The sequence below is a fragment of the Aulostomus chinensis genome, chromosome 5, assembly GCF_037954235.1.
Source record: "Aulostomus chinensis isolate RoL2024-O1b breed Wild chromosome 5, RoL_Achi_v1.0, whole genome shotgun sequence".
Classification (NCBI taxonomy): domain Eukaryota; kingdom Metazoa; phylum Chordata; class Actinopteri; order Syngnathiformes; family Aulostomidae; genus Aulostomus; species Aulostomus chinensis.
The window spans coordinates 6,993,365-7,016,511 of NC_141324.1; the positions used below are offsets into that span (position 1 = coordinate 6,993,365).

Here is a 23,147-nt window from a genome sequence, read left to right on the forward strand (position 1 = left end):
GTGTGAATGTGAGTGTGAATGGTTGTTCGTCTCTCTGTGTGTTGGCCCTGTGATGGACTGGCGACCTGTCCAGGGTGAACCCCGCCTCTCGCCCGTAGATGCTGGGATAGGGTCCAGCCCCCCCGTGACCCTTACTAGTAAGGAATAAGTGGAAGACGACGATGGATGGACATCTACATGTTGTTATTCTGTAGCTGTTCTCTACAAGGCTAAATCTATACTGCAATACTCATCAAATGCCTTTCCATGAATTTTGCAAAGGCATGGGTTGGATTTCAAGAGAGAGAAGCTGATTTTTAAATGCCTACTGAAATACAAACAGACACAAAAAAAATTGTCGATAGAAAATTTCATGTTTGCGTCATAGTCTCAGTTCATTTATTATACAGTCGTTCTGAGGTCTCCATTGTAACTGTTCAAGAGGTCAAAGGTTTGTCAGCAGTTAGAGCTTCGTACTGGTTCTCTTCAGCACTACAGCACCAGCTTTGGAGGTCTAGAGAGAGAAGAAAACAATAGAAGAAATACATTTCGTAAATATGTGAAGTCAATATTTCATTCATTATCCATACACTTACATATATATCCATTTGAGACACATTTTCCTCTTGTATTCTTAAATGTGTATATACACAGTAGTGTTTTAGCCAAAATCCCCCTCAAGTCCCTTTATTCACCCCATGGCCATTTCAAGAACTGAAACGAGGCTCGAAGGTATGAATCCAGTGGCGTTATTTCTTTTCCTACCTGTACTGAGCGAAGCCCAGCTCTAAAACCTGCCCTACTCTGCCTCTGATCGGCTCACAATAACAGGGTGTAATCCTTCTACACTCCAAGCCTCGTTTTGGTTTCAGTTTGTAACAAGGTGAATAAGAAGAATTTTGGCAATTTTGGCAATGGGGGGGGGGGGGGGGGCACTACCCACAGATTTAGCTGGATTGCTCATTCCACAAATGCACGATCCTTACAAATTGTACCTTGTTATATAGGTGACTAATCAGGTTTTCCAGTGATATAAAATACAGTACCAATTGGAATCATTAAAGGGGAAAAATAATCAACCAAAATAAAGTTTCTGAACTTTCTTTGAAGAGTACATTTGATTCTATTTTACATCTAAGTATGAAGGTTCTAGGTATCTCTCATTCCTTTTCCCTCTACCTGCACTTTTGAGCTGTGGTAATGTGTGAATTTCCCTGTTGTAGGATCAATAAAATTGATCTTATCTTGTCTTATCATATCTCATGATTTAACATGGTGCATTGTTGGAATAGATTGACAAGCTCCTAAACTGAATAAAATTTAAGAATAGTGTAAACAAAATGTAAATGGTGGCTCTAATAGTTCCGCAATACCTTGATTTTTGACTCCAGAATGCAGAAAGAATCAGTCATATATATGAAGCTTGAAGTGTAACAACAGAAAAACTGTACAAAAACATTTTTAAACCAACTCTCAAGTGCGCTATCGGGTGTAACCATGTGATCTTTATCTGTCTGTGTCAGCTCTCAGTAATTGAGAATTGTACTGTAAACAGACATTTTAAGGCAGTTTTGTTATTTTGCTACTTATGTTTACATAGCAGGCCACTTATGCATCCCAGAGTCTCAAAGACTGATTAAAGGAAAAAATGTCATCATGTGCTCAAGGTACCTATTTGAGTACTTTACAACGTCACTTCAATTAGTTTTGCCCATCTATAAGAGATGCTGAATAGCTGAGATACTAGCCTCATGATCCAGTATGTTTACCTCAATAAGTTTGCCTCCACTGATCTCAGAGGTGTGTTGGTAGTTGGGGAAGGTGACACTCAGCTTGCCTCCCTCCATGTACACTGTGGCCTGAAAATCCAGGTGATAAAGAGACAGATGGTGATGAACATATCTATCTAGTTTTTCCATCACCTGACTCTGGATTCCTTTGTTGTTTGGATTGTGGTTCCTTTACGTCCTTCTTACCTTGAATTTCTTTCCTCCAATGGTCTCCATGTCACACTCTTTGCCAACAGTGAACTTGTTGGTTACCTTGGCATTTGTGGGGTATACCTGGGTCCAGGAGAAGTCATCTCCATCCTGGGTCACTTCTGTGATCAGCTTGTAGTCACGGCCCTTCTCAATGATATCATCAGGGATACCTGAAGAGGGCAAGTAAAACGAAAGTGGGGTTAGTTTAAAATGTAGACAGCAATGAGATATAAAATTCATATGTGTTATCTGGCTGAAAATAAACTTAAACTTTACCGAGCAGCTTGCAGAACTCAGTGTATCCCTCCTGGGTTTCAGTTTCCCATCTTCCAGCAAAGGCCATTGTGTTGGTGTGGGTGGAGATGTGAGAGCAGAGATGCTGAGGCAAGCGAGTACTGAGACCAAGACACTTCCATGTTTATATACTCTACCTCTTGCCACTTCCCTCATCTGCATGTGATGACACAAGAGTGCAATCACGGCTGAAGATGATGACTACAGTCGGCTTGGAAGAAGAGGGCAATAACCTGCATAAAGGCAAGTTTATGGAGTTCCCAAGTAGTGAGTAAAATGCTGACACCTCACCAGGGCAGGCTGGAAGCTCACCTCCAGGTCAATGAACTTGCCTGCAATGGCTTATGGTCACACCTTTAACTTTTATTACCATGGATTTGGACACTAAATAAAGGCCTTCATTCTAAAATACAGCTCATTTATTTGAAGTAGGTTATCTCTAAAATTGTCTGATGTGGAATAAAGATCATCAGTCGACAGTTCAAGGTCATTATTATGAAAGGTCATTATGAGTCTATAGACATCTAAAGTGTAATACTGAAACTAATACAGTATGAACTAAATATCCTATAGCTAATAGATTATGTATTTGTAATAAATTTATTTCCGAAATTGTTGTACTGTTGTTAAAAACCTTTGCATTAACATCTCAAATTCTATTTTTGTCTGTCATTTTAGAAAAATTATGTCATATTAGTTCAAATTTTACTTGATTTTTTCAATGAGCAAATTTTTTGAACAAGCACTACCTCATGCCCCTGCCATGGTTTTCCCCAGACCTCAAGATCACAACTGCAAACGAACAAACAAATTAAAAAAAAACAAATAGGAAAACAAAAATAAGAACTTGTGGTCCTTTAATGCATGAGCATGATTGTGCTATGTAGCATAACAATTGTAATATGTTACCCAGGGTTTTGGACAGTATTCCTGAATTGTCATTTATGGATAAAAGTGATGAATGATTGAAACACCTAATGCATGAACCACTACACTTGGTTATTTAGCTCCAATGAGTTGTATGTGTTAAAGGTATAGGTTAGATTAAGGTTATAACTTGTGATTCAATTCCTAATTCTGATAATGAATCATTATCATAGCCCTTCTTCAAGTATAAGTCATTCCAACATAAAACATTTCTTTAAAAAACATCTTGTAAACAGTGACAACATCCATTCTCCTCAAAGGAAAAAACACTGACACCATTGCAGTTAAACGTCTGTTGGGCACATTGGAGGCTGAAAATTGTCTATTAAGGTGACTTTATGACTGAACAGCCCGAGGGTTTCCATTTGGACAAACTGTGAATAGGTAAAAGCTTTTGATGCTGCACTTAACTTAATTCTCACACAATTCAGCCATTTCACAGGCAACTGATAGTGTTTCTAAAGCATTAAAAGTCAGCATGGCCTTGGAGCTCTTAAAGAGACATAAAACATCATATTGGCCAACATCCTATAAAAGACACCCACTATCTCTTTTTCTCTCTCACATACACCTAAACACACCTACACACACACACACACACACACACACACACACACACACACACACACACACACACACACACACACACACACACACACATACTAAAGGTCAATATTTGAAAGTGCACCATTTGCAAAAATAAACACATTTCATCAGATTTTCCTTGCTTCTTTTAACAGTATTTTCTGTTCTCCTTGACATGACACTGCTCAGTTTGACCAATAATCTTCTTTTGCTGACTTAACTTGGTTATGCAGCATGACCTGCATGTCCAAGTGACTTGATGAATGCATCATTAAGAGGTCACTTCCTTGTTAACTTGTGTCCGAATGCATTACAGCCCATGATGAAAAAAAGCATATAAAGCCAATAAACAAACACATCTAAAAACCAATACAAATTTTTTTGCGTTTCTTTGACTGACTGAAATCTCTTATCCTGTCAAATGTCTATTTTCTTTATTCCAAAGTCAATGGATTATGTTTTTTAAAAAATCCTTTTGGGTTTTGCAGGGGCTAACTTCTGGGTTGGCCCTCTCTCTGCATGCGTTAAGAATCTTAAATCCAGATTAAAGATGTCTTCATCAAAGTCCCAACACACATTTTTTATTGGAATTACAAAATCTGTAGCACCTGTCATTCTCCACCACTTTTGGTGGTATGTCCCATTGAGTTTTGGGTAATTCTAGTCCATACTGGGTACAGATGTTTCTGTACACTATCTCCACCACTTAGTTGTGCCTCTCCATGTACACATTTGTGGATGGCATCTTACACCCCGCTTCTATGTCTCAGGAGCATCCTTACACAGCCTGTACCTTGGGTCTGCTCTGGTGTGGTAGACCTTGGCCTCTATGGCTCTTGTGCTTTGGGCCTGCTAAGCCTGCTGCCATGATGAGTGCCTCTGTGCTGTCTTTCAGTCCTGCATGTTCCAGCCATTGATAGGTCTTCTTGATATCAGCCACTTGCTCAATCTGGCAGTTGAACATGCCATGTAGGGGCTTGTCCATCCACATCTGCACCTCTCCCTCCTCACTCTCATTGGGTTTTAGCTGTCTGAGGCATTCACTATAGCAGCTCAGAGCTCCTGAGGGGCCATCTTCTTCATATGCTCTTGGGTTTTCAATGTTTCATCCTGGTCAGTGGCTCTGATGCTCATTAGTCCTCGTCTTTCTTAACATACATTTAGTGTATAGCCTCAGGATGCTGGATTTAGGGTGAAACCCTCCATGCATGGTAAGGAGCTTTCTGGTCTTCACATCTGTGGCTTCTATCTCCTCCTTTGGCCAGCTTGTGATCCCAGTGGGGTATCTGATGACCGGCGGTGCATACATGTTGATTGCTCGGACCTTGTTCTTACCGTTCAGCTGACTTCTCACTACTTGTTGGCTTCCTTGCTGCCTCCTCAGGGTTTCCATTAGCCTGTGGGATCCCAAGGTACTTGTAGCTGCTCTGGATGTCACCAATATACCCTACTGGTAGGTCGACCCCTTCAGTTCTGATCATCTTGCCTCCACTTGATACCATCCAGCCGCATGTCCAATCTGTATGACATCCCTATGTCGTTGCTGTAGATCCTAGTGGTGTGGATCAGTGAGTCAATTTTTCACTCATTCCTGGCATACAACTTGATGTCATCCATGTAGAGCAGGTGGTTGATTGTTGCCCCGCTTCAAAATCAGTATCTGTAACCACTCTTTGTGATGATCTGACTTAGGGGGTTCAGGCCTATGAAGAACACACGTGGTGACAGTGCATCTCCTTGCCATATGCCGCACTTCATGTTAACTTGGGCTATTGACTTTGAGTTGGCCTCAAGAGTTGTCTTCCACATCCCCATCAAGTTTCTGACGAAGGGTCTCAGGTTACTGTTGATGTTGTACAGTTCCAGACATTCTTGAATCCGTGTGTGGCATTGAGTCGTAGGCTTTCTTGTAATCAGTCCAGGCAGTGCACAGGTTGGTCTTTCTGCTCTTAAAGTCTTGGGCGACTGCTCTGTCAACCAGTGGCTGGTGCTTGGCTCCTGGTGTTAGTGCGCAATTCCTTTCAGAGCCCTGTTCATGTACTGAACCATGTACTTACTTTTCTTAGCTGCTGTGATACCTGACAGGTGCTTTCATGTTATGGTGAGGCAGGGTATTGGTCAGAAGTTGGATGGGATGGGTCCCTTCTGGGGGTTCTTAATGATCAGGACAGGCCTGTCCTGGGTTAGCCACTCTGTGTGCGTCCCATCCCTTAGCAGCTGGTTCATCTGCACTGCAAGGCATTCGTGGAGTGTAGGTTGCTTTTTCAGCCAGTATGTGTGGATCATATCGGGGCCCGGTGCTGTCCAGCTGTTCATCTTTGACACTCTGTCTTGGATGTCTGCCATTGAGATCATAACTGTTCTTGTTCTGAGAGGTTTCTGTGGTCAGTTTTCAGGTCCACTTGCCATTATGCCTCAGGGTTGTGTGATGCATCTCTTTCCCATATGCCCTTCCAACACCTTTCCATCTCATGTTTTGGTGGGCCTGGTTGGTTGTTATTCCCCTGCCACTGAGGGTACACTTTGGCTTGGTCAGTGGAGAACATCTTTTTTATTCTCCTGGCCTCTACCTCCTTGGTGTATCTCTTCAGTCGGGTGGCCAGAGGTGTTAGCCTTTGTTTGACAGTTTCAAGTGCCTCTGGAATGGATAGCTAGATGGATTAGATGGTATTTCCTGGGCACACCTTTATTCACTATGTTTCCTCACTGCAGCTCTGTTAGCTGGCTAATTTCTCTCCTTGTTGCCTTTATTTTAGCCTCTATCCTTCTCTTCCATGAAAGGTATTGTTTCTTATGCTCCATGTCCATGTCTAGCTTGTGCCCTAACATGTCCAGTATTACTGTTGCCTTACTGTGCATCAGCTTGTTGGTCTCTGTGATGAATGTCTTGGGTATAGTGTTCAGCACAGCATTCACATCCACGAGTACATCTTCTGAGGGTACTTGTCAACTCAGCTTTGGTATTCGTCTGAGGTTCAAGGATTCTTGTTGGTTCACAACCTTCCTTGTTAGGTCAGCAGCTCTTGTGTGGAGGCTCTTTGTATGTATTTGGGCTTGGTACCCAATTTCAATTGGTGAGGGTGATGATGACATCCCCCCGCTGACCTGTTGTCCTGGCTCCCACTTGCCGCAGCATTGTTGTTGTACCTCATTAATCTCTGGTTGTGATAGTAGTTTCACAACACTGGGCTAACAGTTGGGTTGTTAGCCCAGTGTTGGGGGTTTTGAAGTATCCATAGGTCCTATATTCTCTGGATATATCCCCTCTCTCTGGGATTGCTCATATCGTAGCACTCCAACAATTCCATATTTTCAGCCCTCGTCCAAGTGTGTCTTGTTCCAGTATCCCATTTGTCATCAGATTGCCCTGGTTTCCTAGCAGACCTTGCTGACTCGGATGATGTCCGAGCTGATGTGCGTGTATATATATATATATATATATATATATATATATATATATATATATATATATATATATATATATATATATATATATATATATATATATGGCGGCATGGTGGTGCAGTGGTTAGCACTGCCTCTTACCTCACAGCAAGAGCGTTCTGTCCCACCTAAGCGTCTTTCTGTGTGGAGTTTGCATGTTCTCCCTGTGCCTGCATTGGTTCTGTTGGGGTACTCTAGCTTCCTCCAACAGTCCAAAGACATGAAAGAAGGGACTTGGCTAATTGGACACTCTAAACTGACCTTATTGTTTAAAAAAATATTTAGAGGGGTACAGTGATTTGACAGCAGCATAGATTTCAGTCAACAAAATAAAACTTAAAATAAATTTGTTGATGACTCGAAGAGCTACTGTTGCTAATAATCATGGACAACCTTTGAAGAGAGGATGAAGAGAATGACCTCTCAACAAAGGAAGATCTTGAACCTGATCTGTTTGAACCTGAAGCTGAATGGGCAAGAGGAAGGTATGCTATCCTGCCCATCCACTACCATTCTCTGTGGGTCTCAACTCCCAAATGCACACACAGGGAGGAGAAGTGGAGTATCTATCTTCTTATCTGACGGGGGTCAGCAGCAAATAAGTACAAATTGGAAAAAGCTGCATCTTCTTTTAACCATCAAATTAACTTTTGGTGTACTAGATCCCATGTTAGAACCCCTCTGTATATCCCAATCCAACTCAGTTTATTCAAACTGTACATTATGCAGAAATAACTAACTTCTCTACAGAAACAAGATTACTACCTTTTCACTTACCCCACTACAACATCATGAATCATGACTTTGTGAAATGTAGACATTTATCAATTCATCTTTCTACAGAGTGGCATCATATTTTATCCAAAGTAACATACATGGAAAGAGTTGAGTTGCATCATCTGAAGTTGTAAGACCATCTCTGGACAAACTCCATTTGTTTCAAGCTCAAACTTAAATGAATGAATGGAGAGCAAAGTACAGTCCTCAGTATTTTATAACCCCATAGATAGACTTTAAGACTTGTAATTTAGACTTTTGCTGAAACACTCCCTTTTATCCTCATCTATTTTCCCCTCATTGTGAATCCTGTTGGATAATAAGTAACCGGGATCTCTTGGCCATTACCAACTGTTAAGACACATGTTGATGAAGTCATGCTTTAGTGTCTTTTTATTCTTTTATGGAAGGATATTACAATATGCACAGTGAAAGGTTGGAAAATGGTAAAAGGATGATGGTGGATGCCTAAATCAATGGAAGACAATTTGAACAAATGAGCAAAGTGTTAATGAAGAGAAAGAGAGTGAAAGATAGTGACAGAAGAAAAGATTTAAAAGAAAGATACATAGAGATAGATTCCTTTTATCTACAGCTATAGAGGAGATTTGTGATGCAGGAATTAAAGGAGGGGAGGCCTTGATATGCAAATGAATATGCTGCTAATCAAAGCAATAAGATTAGCCTTCCAAATTGAGATGAAGAAAGGCTCCATTATCTAGGCCGAGTGTCATGTTTAATAATGCGGAACAGCATGGTAATTCAACAGTGATGCAACTGTAGCTCATGTGGGCGTGTACTGTATAAGTAAAAGAGAGAAAGAGAGGGAGAGAGAACATGTGTGTGAGTGTGTGTTTGTGTGTGTGTGCATGTTAAAGATATATAAAGAAGAGGGATAGTAATAGAACAAAAGAGAGGGAGCAAAAACCTGGTTCTGTAGAGGGAAAACATGCACATCTGCTTGGCTTTGATGAAAAAGTTCTCTCTGTGTCTGTCTGTATGTCTGTCACCCCCACTCTCAGGGAAGTCACCATCACCTCCATGAGAATTCTGGGACAGATCTTTAGGGGCATCACGTCCATGAAGACCATGAGGAAAACCTGGACGCTGTGTGGAAAGGTCTGACAGCGCTGAGCAGCATTTACTTCATGTTCCTCATTGAACACTTTCTGACGCTGGGAAAAATGTACAAGGACAAGAAGCAAAAGATTCAGAAGAAGTGGGACCAGAATGACTCTCTCTCTCTGTCTGTCTCTCTGTGTCTCTCTCTCTCTCTCTCTCTCTCTCTCTCTCTCTCTCTCTCTTTCTCACACACACACACACACACACACACACACAAACACACGCACACACACGAGACTATACAGCTTTACCTTGGGTTTAACTGGGTAAATTTTATAACCATTCAGAGCAATAGAGCCTGGAAACTGTAACTGAACCCAGTCAGCTCATCAAAACATGGCTTTATTTATATGTCAACTCATTTGACTTGCCACTCTTTTTGAGGAGGAGATCTCTTGCTCATGTTGGCAGTTGCATGACTTTCTCTGCTTATGAACACCCTTATTTCAGCTGGCCTGGAATCCACAGTATGTCCTGTGGTGTCTGTATGTGACATTCCCTGAACTGTATACCCCTCCTAATGATGTTGTGGACATAGACAGAAAATGTCTTGGACTTCAGTGTGTATGACACAGCAATAATATGGTTGCTGTGAACTGGAAGTCCAAACATAATCCAAGAGGAAGTTTGTAAATTAACAGAATCTGTAACCATATTGGCGGCACGTGGTGGTCAGCACTGTCACCTCACAGCAAGAAGGTTCCAGGCTTGATCCCCAGTTCGAGTATGGGATCTTTCTGTGAGGAGTCTCCATGTTCTCCCTGTGCCTGCGTTTTCTCCGGCTTCATTCCACAGTCCAAAGACATCAAGAGGGGACGATGCTTATTGGATCCTCTAAAGTGACCGTAGGCATGGCTGTGAGTGTGAATGGTTGTCTGTCTCTATGTGTTGACCCTACGATGGACTGGTGACCTGTCCAGGGTGAACCCCGCCTCTCGCATGAAGGCTGCTGGGATAGGTTCCAGCCCTTCCGCGACCCCTAGCAGGATAAGCTGTAGAAAATGGATGGATGGATGGATGGGATTTAGCCGAAAGTAGAAACAGCTCTTTATAACCAAAAAATCCTCAACTTTAATGTTGTTCATGTGTTTTGTCTGTTTTAGGAATTTCCTGTTCTGTCGTGTCTCATACAGCTTCTCTTTCTGTGAAACAAAGGACACCTGGCTGTCTTCTTCCCTGTCATCTTCCTCTTCTTCCTCCTCCATGTTGAACTCTTCCATTGACGCTTGTTCCTCTTGCTGCCTACATTTTCCCTCGGTTACTGTTCCTTTGCTGTTTTGAGAGTCACTATTAGCTATGTGCTTTTTCTTCTGCCTCCTCATCCATGGTCAACTTGACTTCAGCCAGTTTTTCCTTCATTTGTTTACCTCTTCCCCTGCTTGCTGCCCCTTGTTTAGCCCACGCGCCATTCCTGTTTATCTTCATTCCTTGAAACCTCTTCCTTCATATCATCATCATCATAACTGCTCACCACTGCACCTCCAGCAGCTACATCTGTGGTGTGTGATGCTTTAGTCTGTTCTGCCTATTTTTCAACAGTACCAATTTTCTTTTTAGCCTTTCACGTTTATGTGAAATGATGACGTTGTCAGCGCGATGACGTACAAGAGAGAAAAACACAGGCACACAGCCCTCACAGCAGGAGTTCCGTGGTCATCTGGAAGCTTGAATGCGCCCTTATGCCGAGCAAACGCAGGTTGACACACGTTTTTCAGTGTGAAAAGGGTATAAGGTTCATCAGCAGTGGACGTTTTCTCAGGACATGCTTGAGCTATGTGACCCTCCCCTCCGCAGCCAAAACATATCAAAGTTTCAGATGTAACAAAAATCCCATAATCAAAGTCATCAACTCTCAGATTAAACACCAGACACAGTCTTTTTTATTCAGGATCATATGCACCTTTTGTCTGTGTGAAAAGACATAATTCAACAGTGGTGACTTATAGCCAGCTGGCAGTTTTCTGATCTGTGAAACTATTTTTCCATGTCTCGACAGCTCCCTTAAAGAAACTTATCACTAATAAACGGTGGGATGTTGGAAATCATCACTCGTTTTGCCGGTGTGGTAAGCGGCAGTGCCAACACAAACGTGTCATTAATCACAATGCCCGCTTCAATCACTTTGTTTACTTTGTCAATGGCGTCAAGAGAAAACACCACTGCTCCGTTCATCCTGGCAGCAGATTTAATGCTGCTCTGACCCACAACCCCTCCCACTGGAAACTACAATCCTCCACCAAACAAGGAAAAGCAGGCGTGATTTTAAAGCCATGCCTCCTGGAGAGTTTGGAAAACTCCATAACAGCGTGTGTCACGCCAACCAGCAAACAACACTAGCCGACAGCACACACACTCACACAAACACCTCGATAAAACTTTTTAACCACTACCATCCTATTTACAACATTAACAGATAGAAAAAATACGCTCTCACAGCCGCTCAGCACACTCCCTCCATCCACTCAGAGTGAGAGAGAAAGGGGGGGGGGGTTCCTGATACCTTTTAGCATTTCCTGTCTATCAGGGAAACCAAATACATACAAGAAACACAGGATGGGTCCTGGTTTCCTTGTAAAACTCTTAACACCAACTGTAAAGCTATCCAGGTGTGCCTATTTATCCTAATTATAATCATCTGAAACTGCATTAATTAATTCTTCAAAATGAGAGTTTTGGGAAGCAGAGCTGCAATTTGAGCTGCTAACAGATGCGGAGCCGGCATCTGCTTTGGGGATGTCTACATTAACCCGTTAACCATTCAATACCATCCATCCTTTTTCTATCGCTTGTCCTGTTAAGGGTCACGGAGGGGCTTGAGCCTATCCCAGCAGCCTTTAGACGAGAGATGGGGTTCACCCTGGACGGGTCCCCAGTCCAGCTCATGGCCAACACATATAGACAGACAACCATTCACACTCACAGCCACACCTACAGTCAATTTAGAGTATCAAATTAGCCTCGTCCCCACTTGCAAGTATTTGGACTGTGGGAGGAAGTCAGAGTAACTGGAGAGAACCCATAAAGAAACAGGGAGAACATGCAGACTCCACACAGAAAGACCCCGTGCTCGAGCCGGGGCTTGAGCCCAGAACTTTCTTGCTGTGAGGCCACAGTGCTAACCACTGCACCACAATGCCGCCCACCATTCAATACTATTCATTAAATGATTAAAAGTTTGAGTCATGGTAGATGCTTAGAAGGTACAAATCAATCAGTTCATTCAACCATCAACACGGCAGGTGCACAGCCACATTTCATTAAATCCAAGAAAAATACTGGATGGTGATGATAATAACAACTTGCATTCATGGAACCCTTTTAAAAAATCCTGAGACCACTTTGTGAATGTTGAACTGACAGGGGGATTGCCACAGTGCAGAATATAAAACACAGTCAGACTAATGCCATGATGTTGCTCCTGAGAGAAAAAGTACAAAGCCCCTCAACAAGCAAATGACCCTGAGGCAGGTTGACCCCTGTATGAAAGACAATATCCCATCATCAGACAATAATGGTTGTGACAGGTGACAAACTAGTTAAACATGCTAGCAAGGTGTCATCACCGCACATCAACAACATTGTGCAGCAGGTTTTCTCTGGTGTGAATTAACAGACTTGCCACTGAGGTAACGGACAGCATGATGACATGTAGCTGTTTCTGAATAAAACTATAAGACGCAGTAGCTGTCCACTGAGGAATGAGGACTCAGGTAGGACTAGCAAACAAGGGAAGTTCATCTCAACTCTCTGTAAGTCAGAGTTAATAGTGTTTTCATTTTGCTCATCTGTGTATATGTTGGAAGGACTGCATAGCAGCATATTTATTATTGTGCTTAATAAGTCCTCACTTTATATTTTCTGCTGTGGGATGTCTTAGCTTTGATGCCAGTGGTTACAGGGTGGACTTTAAAGTTCATTCCTTGGCAGCAGATCTTTTGGTGTCTGATAATGAGATTTGTTTGGATCCTCCAAGCCAGTTGATAACCATGAGCAAATGCCAGTTCATGTTAATGGTTAAAATGGCAATCCCTACTATGAAGCTCATCGAGGAAGCTACAGGTGGAAGTGACAACCTTGAAACAGGCCCCTGGTGATGGTGGCAGAAGATGGGAACTTGATTGCTATCTGTTTACTGAGGGGAAACGGGTAAATGGACGTCCCAGCCTTGGTAGAGCTTGAGTATTAGAATACAGTTTCTTTGGATTACTACTGTGTTTTGCCTGGACCACTCCAAGATGTGATAGATATGTTTCTGCTTCTTCGAACTGCTTGTGCAATTAAAATTATATGCTACAAGGACAGAACAGAGATTAGGAGGATCAAAAACAGTGCAGAAAAGCTTTATTCTTCAAGCAGGATGCAAATCATTTTGGAGTTTTCACTAGGGGATATGGTGCAATGACAAATCTTGAGGGAGAAATCACTCACAAAACTAGACACGCTGCATTCTGGTTGAATGCTTCCACAATGTATTACTGTCACAGTGACCTTTTTTAGGTCGGGTTTGAGTCCAAGAGGACGTTAGTACTGTATTTGAAGACGTTTCCTCAAGGGGTTCCAGGAATGACGCATTTTTATAACATCATATTTCCCTTGACCTTTGACTACTAAAGTCATCCTTCATCCCTCATTCTGGAGTCCAAGTGGATGTTTAAACTAAATTTGAAATAATTTCCCACAAGGTGTTTCTAAAATATTAGGAGTGGGAAAGATGGACCGATTACTTGAAGTGGCCACACAAGCAAGTCACCTTTCCCCTTAACTTTGGCCACCAATGTCTCTCGAGTGCATTCTTGAATTTGATTTGATATTTGAGTCAAGTGCTCAGAGGTAGAGCAGCCATCTAGCAAACAAAGGGTCACTGGTTTGATTCTCACTTCCCCCAGTGACCATGTTGAAGTGTCCTTGAGCGAGATAATGAGCCCTTAATTGCTCCTGATGGCCCTGCGACTGACTGTCCACCCGTCCAGGGTGAACCTCGCCTCTCACCAAATGTCAGTTGGGCTCCAGCCCCCCATGACCCTTAATGGATAAGCAGCATAGAAAATGGATGGGTGGATGGATCGTTCGATCAATCGATTTGAGCCAAGTGTGTAGCCAAGGCATCCCATTAACAAGAATGTGATGTATGTACATCCAGACAACTGAAAAACACAAAGCACAAATTTGCAAAGCAAATTTGAAGCACAGTGGTTAAGAAATGCCAGGAATACCACTGGCATGAAAGGCAAGCCATCAATTATGGTAATAAACGTGGTCTATCACAGCTAATTTGACCACAACTATCGATGGCTGAAAATGCTGCACACATAGCACCTTCAACTTTGAAAAGCCTGTTCGGGAGAGCTGCCTCAGTAACTTGGGCAATGAGCCAATCTAACCATTAAACACAGAGACAGAAATAGGCCACAGTAGCTGCCAACAGTAAGCATTCTGTTGCTGTTATCTGTAGTGTTTCTCAATCCATCCTGACAGCCTTGCCATCCTTTGGGGAAGGAGGCAGCCGTCACTGGTGATTATAAAGTCCTCACCGCCTCCACCTCCACCCCTCAACCAGGGAGCCAAATTATGCATGCATTAATATTTCATATTACACACTAGCAGAGAAACCACATGTGTACTCAGCCCTTTGTCTTCATGTCAAAAGAAATGTGCTCAGCAATCATCAGAGTTTGAACCAAGGTGGTGAGGTGGGGGCTGGGGGTGGGGATAGGGGGTCAGGAAAGGAAACAAGGAAGGAATTAGAAGACTGCAGTCAGGCAAGACACAAGGAGTTGAGGGGAGAGAAGATGGGAAGATGAGGAGTGAATAGGAGATGTGAGAAAGGGAGAAAAGTAATATGACTAGAAACAAGTCAATGTGAGGTAAGGAGAGGAGAAAGCTAGAGAAGACAGAAAAGAGAAGGAGAATGGATATGCATAAAGCAAGTGAAATGAAAAAGGAGACCTGAAGAAAGAAGAAAGGGGAAGACAAGTATCTTGATGCTTTAAATAAAGTAGAGAGCTAAAAGCGTGGACTAGCTTGTACTTCTGACAAATAGCTTTGTTAATACGTAATGTGTGAAAATGTTGAACAGAGAGCAAGCCAATGACTTGAAAGTGTCAGTAGTCTGGTAAACCTTGAATTACCAGCCAGTTCTCATGTTAGATTATCAAGATTCATTTAAAAAACAAAACACAAGATAGAAATCATCTTGACTGACAACAAATGCGCAATCAGTTTAAAAAAACCTGCCTATTATTGTATGTAGATCAGAAGCTGGACAATTAAAAAGTGGTAGATGTCAGGAAATGTCAACATGACGTCATGACATGATGTTTGAAAATGTTGTGTATTAACATAGTAGCTGATACTTCTGAGCTGAACAATAAAAATGTTTGCCAAATGTTAACTTATAAAAAGGGTAAACAAGACCGCACATCCAAAAAGTCGGTGCTAGGTGCAGGACTGAAGCAAGACTTCAAACATAGAAAATAGTCAGCACACTAGATAGAGCTCCCACCATCTCACCATAAGATGCTGTTTGTGAGGATTTTTGGGTACAGAGCTGAATGATTACTCACATTATCAAGTGACTGACCTATTAAAAGGTATTCTCATGTGCCAAGTGAAGATGTGCATGATGAGAGGAACTGAGATTCTGTTCATCAGATCTCAAGTCTTTTAGTGACTAGTACAGGTATCAAGTTACATCTGTGCAAAGAGCTGCTGTGACCCCTTTTTGGACAGAAAAATACAAAAATCCCAATATCTTACCTGAAGAGCATCCATCCATTTTCTTCCGCTTATCTTGTTAAGGGTTGCGCGGGGGCTGGAGCCTATCCCAGCGAGAGGCGGGGTTCACCCTGGACGGGTCGCCAGTCCATCGCAGGGCCAACACATATAGACAGACAACCATTCATACTCACAGCCACGCCTACCATCAGCCTAGTCCCTTCTTGATGTCTTTGGACTGTGGAATGAAGCCAGAGTAGCCAGAGAGAACCCATGCAGGCACAGGGAGAACATGGAGACTCACCCAGAAAGATCCCGTACTCGAGCCGCAGCTCCAACCCAGAACCTTCTTGATGTGAGGCGATAGTGCTGACCACTGCACCACCATGCCACCCTGAGGAGCATCCAATAAAACAAAGAAAAAAAATAGTCAAAACAAACAAGAAACCCCACCAACTAATTGAACAGAGGCTTGGGATTGTTCAGTCTGATACTTTTCAAATGCTGTGTCCTATACCATTGCCTGGGAAATCCTGTGCAAATGACCACAAAAGAAAAAAAGGAAAAAAACAATGAACATAAACAAAGCACGTTGCTTTTTTCTAATGCCTGCACGTCAGGTCTCTACTCTATTTCACTGTGTCAAGGAGAGACAGGCAAGGGGAAATCAGCTGTTACTCGAGTGTAATAAAGGCCTCCAAACAAGTGTTAATCCATCCAATCTATTGGCATTTTTTGTTCAAGCACATTCAACCAAGGACATGTTCAGTCTGGTAACAGTTTGCCCATACAATTAATAGTTGGATGACATGTTCCTTGGTGTGCATTAGTGTGTAACACCTGCGAAATAATCCCCTAAAAGTGAAAGCTCCCGACTTTGCATATTGTCACCTTCTTAAAATAATTGCCAGTCATTTCTTCAAGTTTTCAGAAAACACAAAAAACTGGAGACAAAACATCATAAAGAGTTGTTTTAGGCAAAAAAAATAAAAATTCTGCCAACAAAATGACTTGGGCAATTATTTTAAGGTGATGAAATTAAAGTCTTACTTTGTTTTCATACCAAATGTGATTGAATGGTGAGATTGCATACAAAGTAAATGCAACAACGCTGTAAGATGGTAGAGGACACCATTTACAGTATGCAATGGGATTGACGTATTTCATGCAATACCACAACCACAACACATGTTGACAACATTGATTTTTCTTAGCATGAATCTGTGCACCACAGTACCACAGAATCTTAGTGCTGTTCAAGATTCCACTGACGTAACTGATGTCCTGTTGTTGTATGAAAGTAAATAAAGTTCAATTAAGGTGAACATGGAAGAACCTTGAGGACAAGTTTATTGTTGCAGATTTTGCTAATAATGGTGTCGCTTGTGTTTATTTACTGCAGGGACATTTGTGCTTGCTGAAACTTTTGGGATGATTTGACTTGGGGCTGTTATTGGAAAATGCTTGCATTGCTATGCAATTTTATGCTACTTGATTAACACACATTAACTCAGCTACTGCACAAGTTGAAAATATTGAACTATTGTGCGAATCTGGATGATGCTATGCCACAGAAAACTATCAGTAATCAATGCTTCCCTGATATAATCAGCATAACCTGCAGTAAGTTTAAAAAAAGAATGAAGAAAAAAAATACAGAGGCAGGCACCATGATAATGGCTCATTACAGAGGGTAAAGGTGCTTTCACAGTCTCTTAGGTATATGATAGATCCAAAGGGAATCTTGTCGTAGATTATAATGCAATGTGCAATTTTAGCACCATGGTCTACATGAATTGTTGCTCTAAAAGTTTGAAAAAATTAATCAACTCAAGCACTTAGTACCATGGGCATCAGCAACAGTGATTGCAGACATTAATAACATGAAAACACAAAGGTTTAATATGTGTTATAAACACTGTACACAGGGCTGGAAAAGGTAAAATCATGATAAACACCATAAAATGCATGGAAAGTGCCACTGCCAAAAAAAAATCTATTTACTAAAAAAGCATCACATGTGCATAAAACACACTGTAAATTCAGAATACAGTCAAAAATCCAACACCTCACCACTGAGGCTATGAGACACTATAGAAATATCCAAAGAAATAATAGGCTGTTGTTACATGTACAAAGTAAGCACACATGTACCTACAGCAAATGTAGTCAGTTGACCCACAATGCAGGCAAGTCTGCTTTTAGATGGTTTCATAAGTCCGTTCTTTTTTGTCCTTATTTGCTGCCAAGGTTTATGTGGTTGTCCTTGTCGTCATAGTTACTGTTATCACTAAAGCTGAGTACAGCTGGAGTAAGGTGGCTGAGAGGTGTAAATGCGCCTTATTAAAAGAAAAGCAAACACCAGCAGATAAAGAAAACAACATCAGTTTTACCATACATGCGCCACATAAAGGAAACACACTGCAAATATACTCAAAACAAACACACGAAAATGTTGCAATGACTCAAAAAACTTATATTGGGAAGGGCATGGAAAGGCAAACACAAACACACCCCAAAACACATGTAGAGTAGAATCGCCGCAAATGCGACCACCACAAATGCGACCACCACAAAAGACATGCTGTAGGCCATCAGGGACAGCATTGAACAGGGGTTTATGAACCGAGACCCAGATCAGACCAGATAAGAGAGTTAGACACTGGCAAATCACAAAATATACATTCATATATGTATTAGATTACATATAATTCTCTTATAATTTTATTTTAAATACCATATTGACATGTTTGGATGTTATGAGCAACATAAAATGACAATGGTGGAGGCCCATGAAGGGTTGCTGTAGTGGGCTGAAAAATTAATTATCCATTTGTAACCCAGTTGTATTTTATTTTAAGTTTTGTCAAGTATGTTATTTTGGTACATTAAATTTTATGTTGTCCAAGTATTTTATTCTGGTGTATTTTATTTTCTTTGTATTCTAAGTTTTTTTTTTTTCACTTCATTTAATGTTGTTTGGGTATTTCATTTTGACACATTTTTATTGTTGTACTGTATTTTATTTATTCTGAATGTTTTGTTATATTCTGTTTATTCTGAGTATTTTATTTTGTCTTAGTATTTCATGTTGTGTACTGTAATTTATTTATTTATTTTTTTTTTTAGTATTTTTGTTTGATTGTTTACACGTAATGTCCTTTAAACGGCCTTATGGTCATTTTTGCGACACCATGGCGATTTGCGGCTCGTTGTAAGATCGCGGGCTCAGTATACAGCGTCGTGCGGAGGTCGCCACAAGTGTCCGCACAGCACTCGCCGCCCATGAACCATTCGATTTTTCTTCCTTCATTAGCCTGTGAGGACCACGTTGCTTTGTAGCGGCCCTCGTGGAGGAGGAGGAGATTCCTCGGCTGTCCTGGTGTCCCTTCGTCGGTCCGGAGGACAGGAGAACGCGAGCGCGTCTACATATTCGTCACACGCGTGAACAGTTTTCTTGAACTATTTCCTTGGTGTGTTGTTTTGCTGACAAGCAGTGTTTTGTTGTTTTGTTCCAAATGATTCCGGAACAGCTCCATACCATTTTTGGATGGAAGATTGTTATGTTTGCTTCTTGGAAAGACTGAAAACACGTGGCTGTTGCTGTTGTAAAGGAGCTGGAACTTAGCTATTTTTTTTTTTTGTATTGATCCTTTTCAGAAACTGAAGGTTTTTTTTTTTATATAATTTGCACTCCGGTTCAGGTATAAATAAACTGGACTTGATGGTAAATTGCTATCAGGACTCTGAGTTATTTACCTGTCTGTTACACGTCCATCCATTGATTTTCTTCCGCTTATTCCTGTTAAGGGTCATGGGGGGCTGGAGCCTATCCCAGTAGCTACGGGGTCGGGGCAGGGTTCACCCTGGACAGGTCACCTGTCCATCGCAGGGCCAACACATAGACCAGACAACCATTCACACTCACATTCACACCTACGGTCAATTTAGAGTCTGGATTAACCTGGTCCCCTCTTGATGTCTTTGGACTGTGGAGGAAGCTGGAGTACCAGAGAGAACCCAGCAGGAACAGGGAGAACATGGAGACTCACCCAGAAAGAGCCCGTGCTGCAGCCGGGACTCGAAATTGAAACTTTCTTGCTGTGAGGCGACAGTGCTGACCACTGCACCACCGTGCCACTAAAAAATTAACTAATGCAAGAGAAACAAGATTTAGTACCAGTATGTGTGTCAGACATTTGTCTGATTATTGTTTTTTACCCTTCTGTCCAATTAGACAGCAGATGAAATGCTTATGTACTAATACTTGTGTAAAACTGAATTATCTACTATTTTAGATGTTGGGAAATTTGTGGTATTAATATATATATTTTGATCTGTTATGCTGTCGTCCGTCCTCGTTCATATAACGCGACAAACACTCAGACATTCTGTCCATGCTGATGCAGATGTTTAGAGGTTAATCGTCAAGCATCACTTTACATTCATATAAAATAATGCCTGTGCACCTTCTGTGTCACATAAATCATTAGTCAGTCATGAGCCAGGAATGTTCGGAGGCTGCTGACATCAGACTGAATCAATACGCTGACCTAATCCATGGGAGCAGTTTTAAACTGACCACATTTGCAATCCATGGACACAGACATATTGCATTCAGACTACATTGCACTTGTCAAGTAGTTGAAAATTGAATATGGCTGTCCATGGACAAAAATTACAAGTCAGTGGAAACAGATGGCTCTGGAGTAACGATGCTTAAAAAGAGAATGTTTTGTGTTGATATCAGAAATCAGGAAGCTCCAGGAATGGTCAAGTTGAGCAGAAAGATGTCCTCACACAGCTGATAGCGGAAGTAGGTTAGGTTATTAGGTAGCAATCAACATCAGATGTTTCAAGTGATTCTAGTAAACTTTAACAATTCCTTTAAAATGATTTTTATTTATAATACATCCAAAGAAATACTAGATAAAACATATTAAAGCAGTAAATAACAACATGCCATCCAGGAACAGTATGAACATGCTTGTTCAAGACGCTGAATAAAAGCTCTGGTTGAAGCAAATTGAAAGTGCAGGTCATCTTCTGCCAGCGTGACTGTGGAGCCTCTTAAAGAGGAAGAGCAGACATCTTGCAGGATTGTCTACAATGTTGTGGAGTAAATAAAGACCATCTTCAAAAAACTGTTCATTTCCCCGAAACCAGCTGAGATGGAGAAGGGTGTGGGCATTGGCAGCTTGCAAGGCATTTTAGTGTGCTGTTGGTGCCACGGATGGTGGTTCGCACAAAAGCTCTGTATCCAGCAGCTGACTCCCGCTGTTGGGAGATAGAGGATACTGTCCCTGTCACATCAGGTTGCTCTGATGACATCATACTGCAGGCGTGGAGCAAGTACATACAACATACATCAGAGCAAATTGTTAAAATGTCACTTAGCGATGTAGAAGTACACATTTTGAAATTTCTAATATGATTGTCAATAACAGACGCATGCAAGAGACAGGAATATGTTTGAACTCACCTGTGGTATCATGAGAACATGATGGCCCTCCATCTTTTTGAAGACCCACGTAGCCTCCCATCCTGGTGATGCTGCTGCAGTTTCCATCTTCCGAAGTACAGCAAAGAGCAAAGAGGACATGGGAAACAGATTTTGATCAGCAGGACCTCTATTGGGGCGGGGCTCTGAAGAAGGCCAGCTATCAGCACTAAAACAACTGCCTGCAAGTCTGAACATGACTCCACCTAGACAGGAAAGTTACTCATTTTACCATGTTAACAAGATACTTGACAATATTAAAAAAAACCAGCAGAGCCTAGCATTTAAACAGTATTCTTTGCTTATTTGTGTATTTGGTTGTGTTGTGTGTATTTGCATCGTGTTTCCCTTCTGCTGCTCGTGTAGTAAAATTGATTAAGTTGTTGTCTTTTTTTGCTAGTGTTTTTTGTGCTTGCTTTTGTCCTCTTAAACTGCAGTGTGTTTGCACCTCTCTGCAATGGTTGCCTTTTTTCTTTTTAGTATTCCATCCATCCATCCATTTTTTTATATTGCTTATCCTTTAAGGGTTGTGGGGGGCTGGGGTCTGTCCCAGCTGACACTGGGTAAGAGGCAAGGTTCACCCTTGATGGGTTGCCAGTCCGTCCCATGGCCATTAGAAGCAATTAGGTGCTCAGTATCTTGCTCAAGGATACTTTGACATGGTCATTGGGGAAGTGAGGATCGAACCAGTGACCCTTCGGTTGCCAGACAGCAACTCTACCTCTGAGCCCCCCTCCCTTTTCAGTTTTCAAATCTAAATTTTGTCCGTTTTGTTGAGCTGGGAGACCTGAGTCTTGCCAAGTTGGTTAACAAGCTCTCGATGAAGAGCATTAGCTTCAAACGTTACTTTTTGTTGCAGAATCAATAGAGAAAATTGGAGCCCTGCAGTATTGAAGTTGTTTTCTTCCTTCTTTTGTTTGGTTTCATTATGCTGCTATGATTGTGTTATATCTGAAAAGTCAGCGGAACAGACAATGTGTTGGTGCTAAAACCACATCATGTTCTGATCTGTTTAAACACAACAGGATGTCTGTGATTGGGCTCTTTTATAAAATCGCCACCGAAAATAGCCTTAATTTAGCAAATTATCAACTCATAGGACAGCTTACCATTACTGCTGAATGAAATCAGCCCCTCACAACTTTGATCGCCTTTTGGCGCAGTAGGCTTCATCTAGATAAAACCTCCTCAGATCCAAGTAAACATCCACATTCTTACCTAAAAGTGCTGCTGTTGCTGAGCAACTGTTTATGCATATTTCTATTTTTCATTCGAGAAAACGTGTGGCAGATAAACACAAACGATCCAGTGAGAAAATATTTGCATTTCAGATGTAGCTTTACTCATGTGACATGCACAAAAATCATGTAGATCTCATTTGGTGTGTACAAGCCTGCTGTGGAAGGTCTTCTTGGCTCCATGAACAAACAGCACACGTACTGAATTTGGTAGATGAATGGTAGGTAGAATTACATAGATGAATCCAATCAAAGAATATCTGAACTAAGTCCCCCCAAAAAATTCTCCTCATGTCTGAAATTATGTGACCCACAAAAAGAAAAAAGAAAAGGCATGAATGAGGTTATTCAGGACGAATGGAATCTCCTCCTAACTTTCTAACTAACTAGATTTGGACAGTGTGACAGGCAGTGAGTTTTCTCTGAAACAGCAAGGATGCACATCCTCACTTTTTTATGGATGTGATTTATTTTTAGGGTTCAACATGTAGCTAAAAGGAAAGAAGAAGTTCTCTTGACTAGTTAATTACAGACACACACACACACACACACACACACATGCACACATTCTTGGCAGGAAGCTAC

At 41.5% G+C, this 23,147-nt stretch overlaps 1 protein-coding gene and 1 pseudogene across 1 annotated transcript; both read right to left on the reverse strand.

Moving 5' to 3' along the window:
- Positions 1-358: 358 nt before the first annotated feature.
- On the reverse strand, positions 359-2,361 carry LOC147261000 (gastrotropin-like). The gene is made up of 4 exons (XM_086204812.1): positions 2,238-2,361; positions 1,956-2,131; positions 1,749-1,838; positions 359-493 (listed from the first exon to the last, which is right to left on the reverse strand). Exons 1-4 carry the CDS (start codon positions 2,302-2,304, stop codon positions 443-445), a joined length of 384 nt encoding a protein of 127 aa, XP_086060938.1. The 5' UTR covers positions 2,305-2,361; the 3' UTR covers positions 359-442.
- A 3,524-nt stretch (positions 2,362-5,885) lies between these two features.
- Positions 5,886-10,330, reverse strand: LOC147261001 (uncharacterized; annotated as a pseudogene).
- Positions 10,331-23,147: the final 12,817 nt, after the last annotated feature.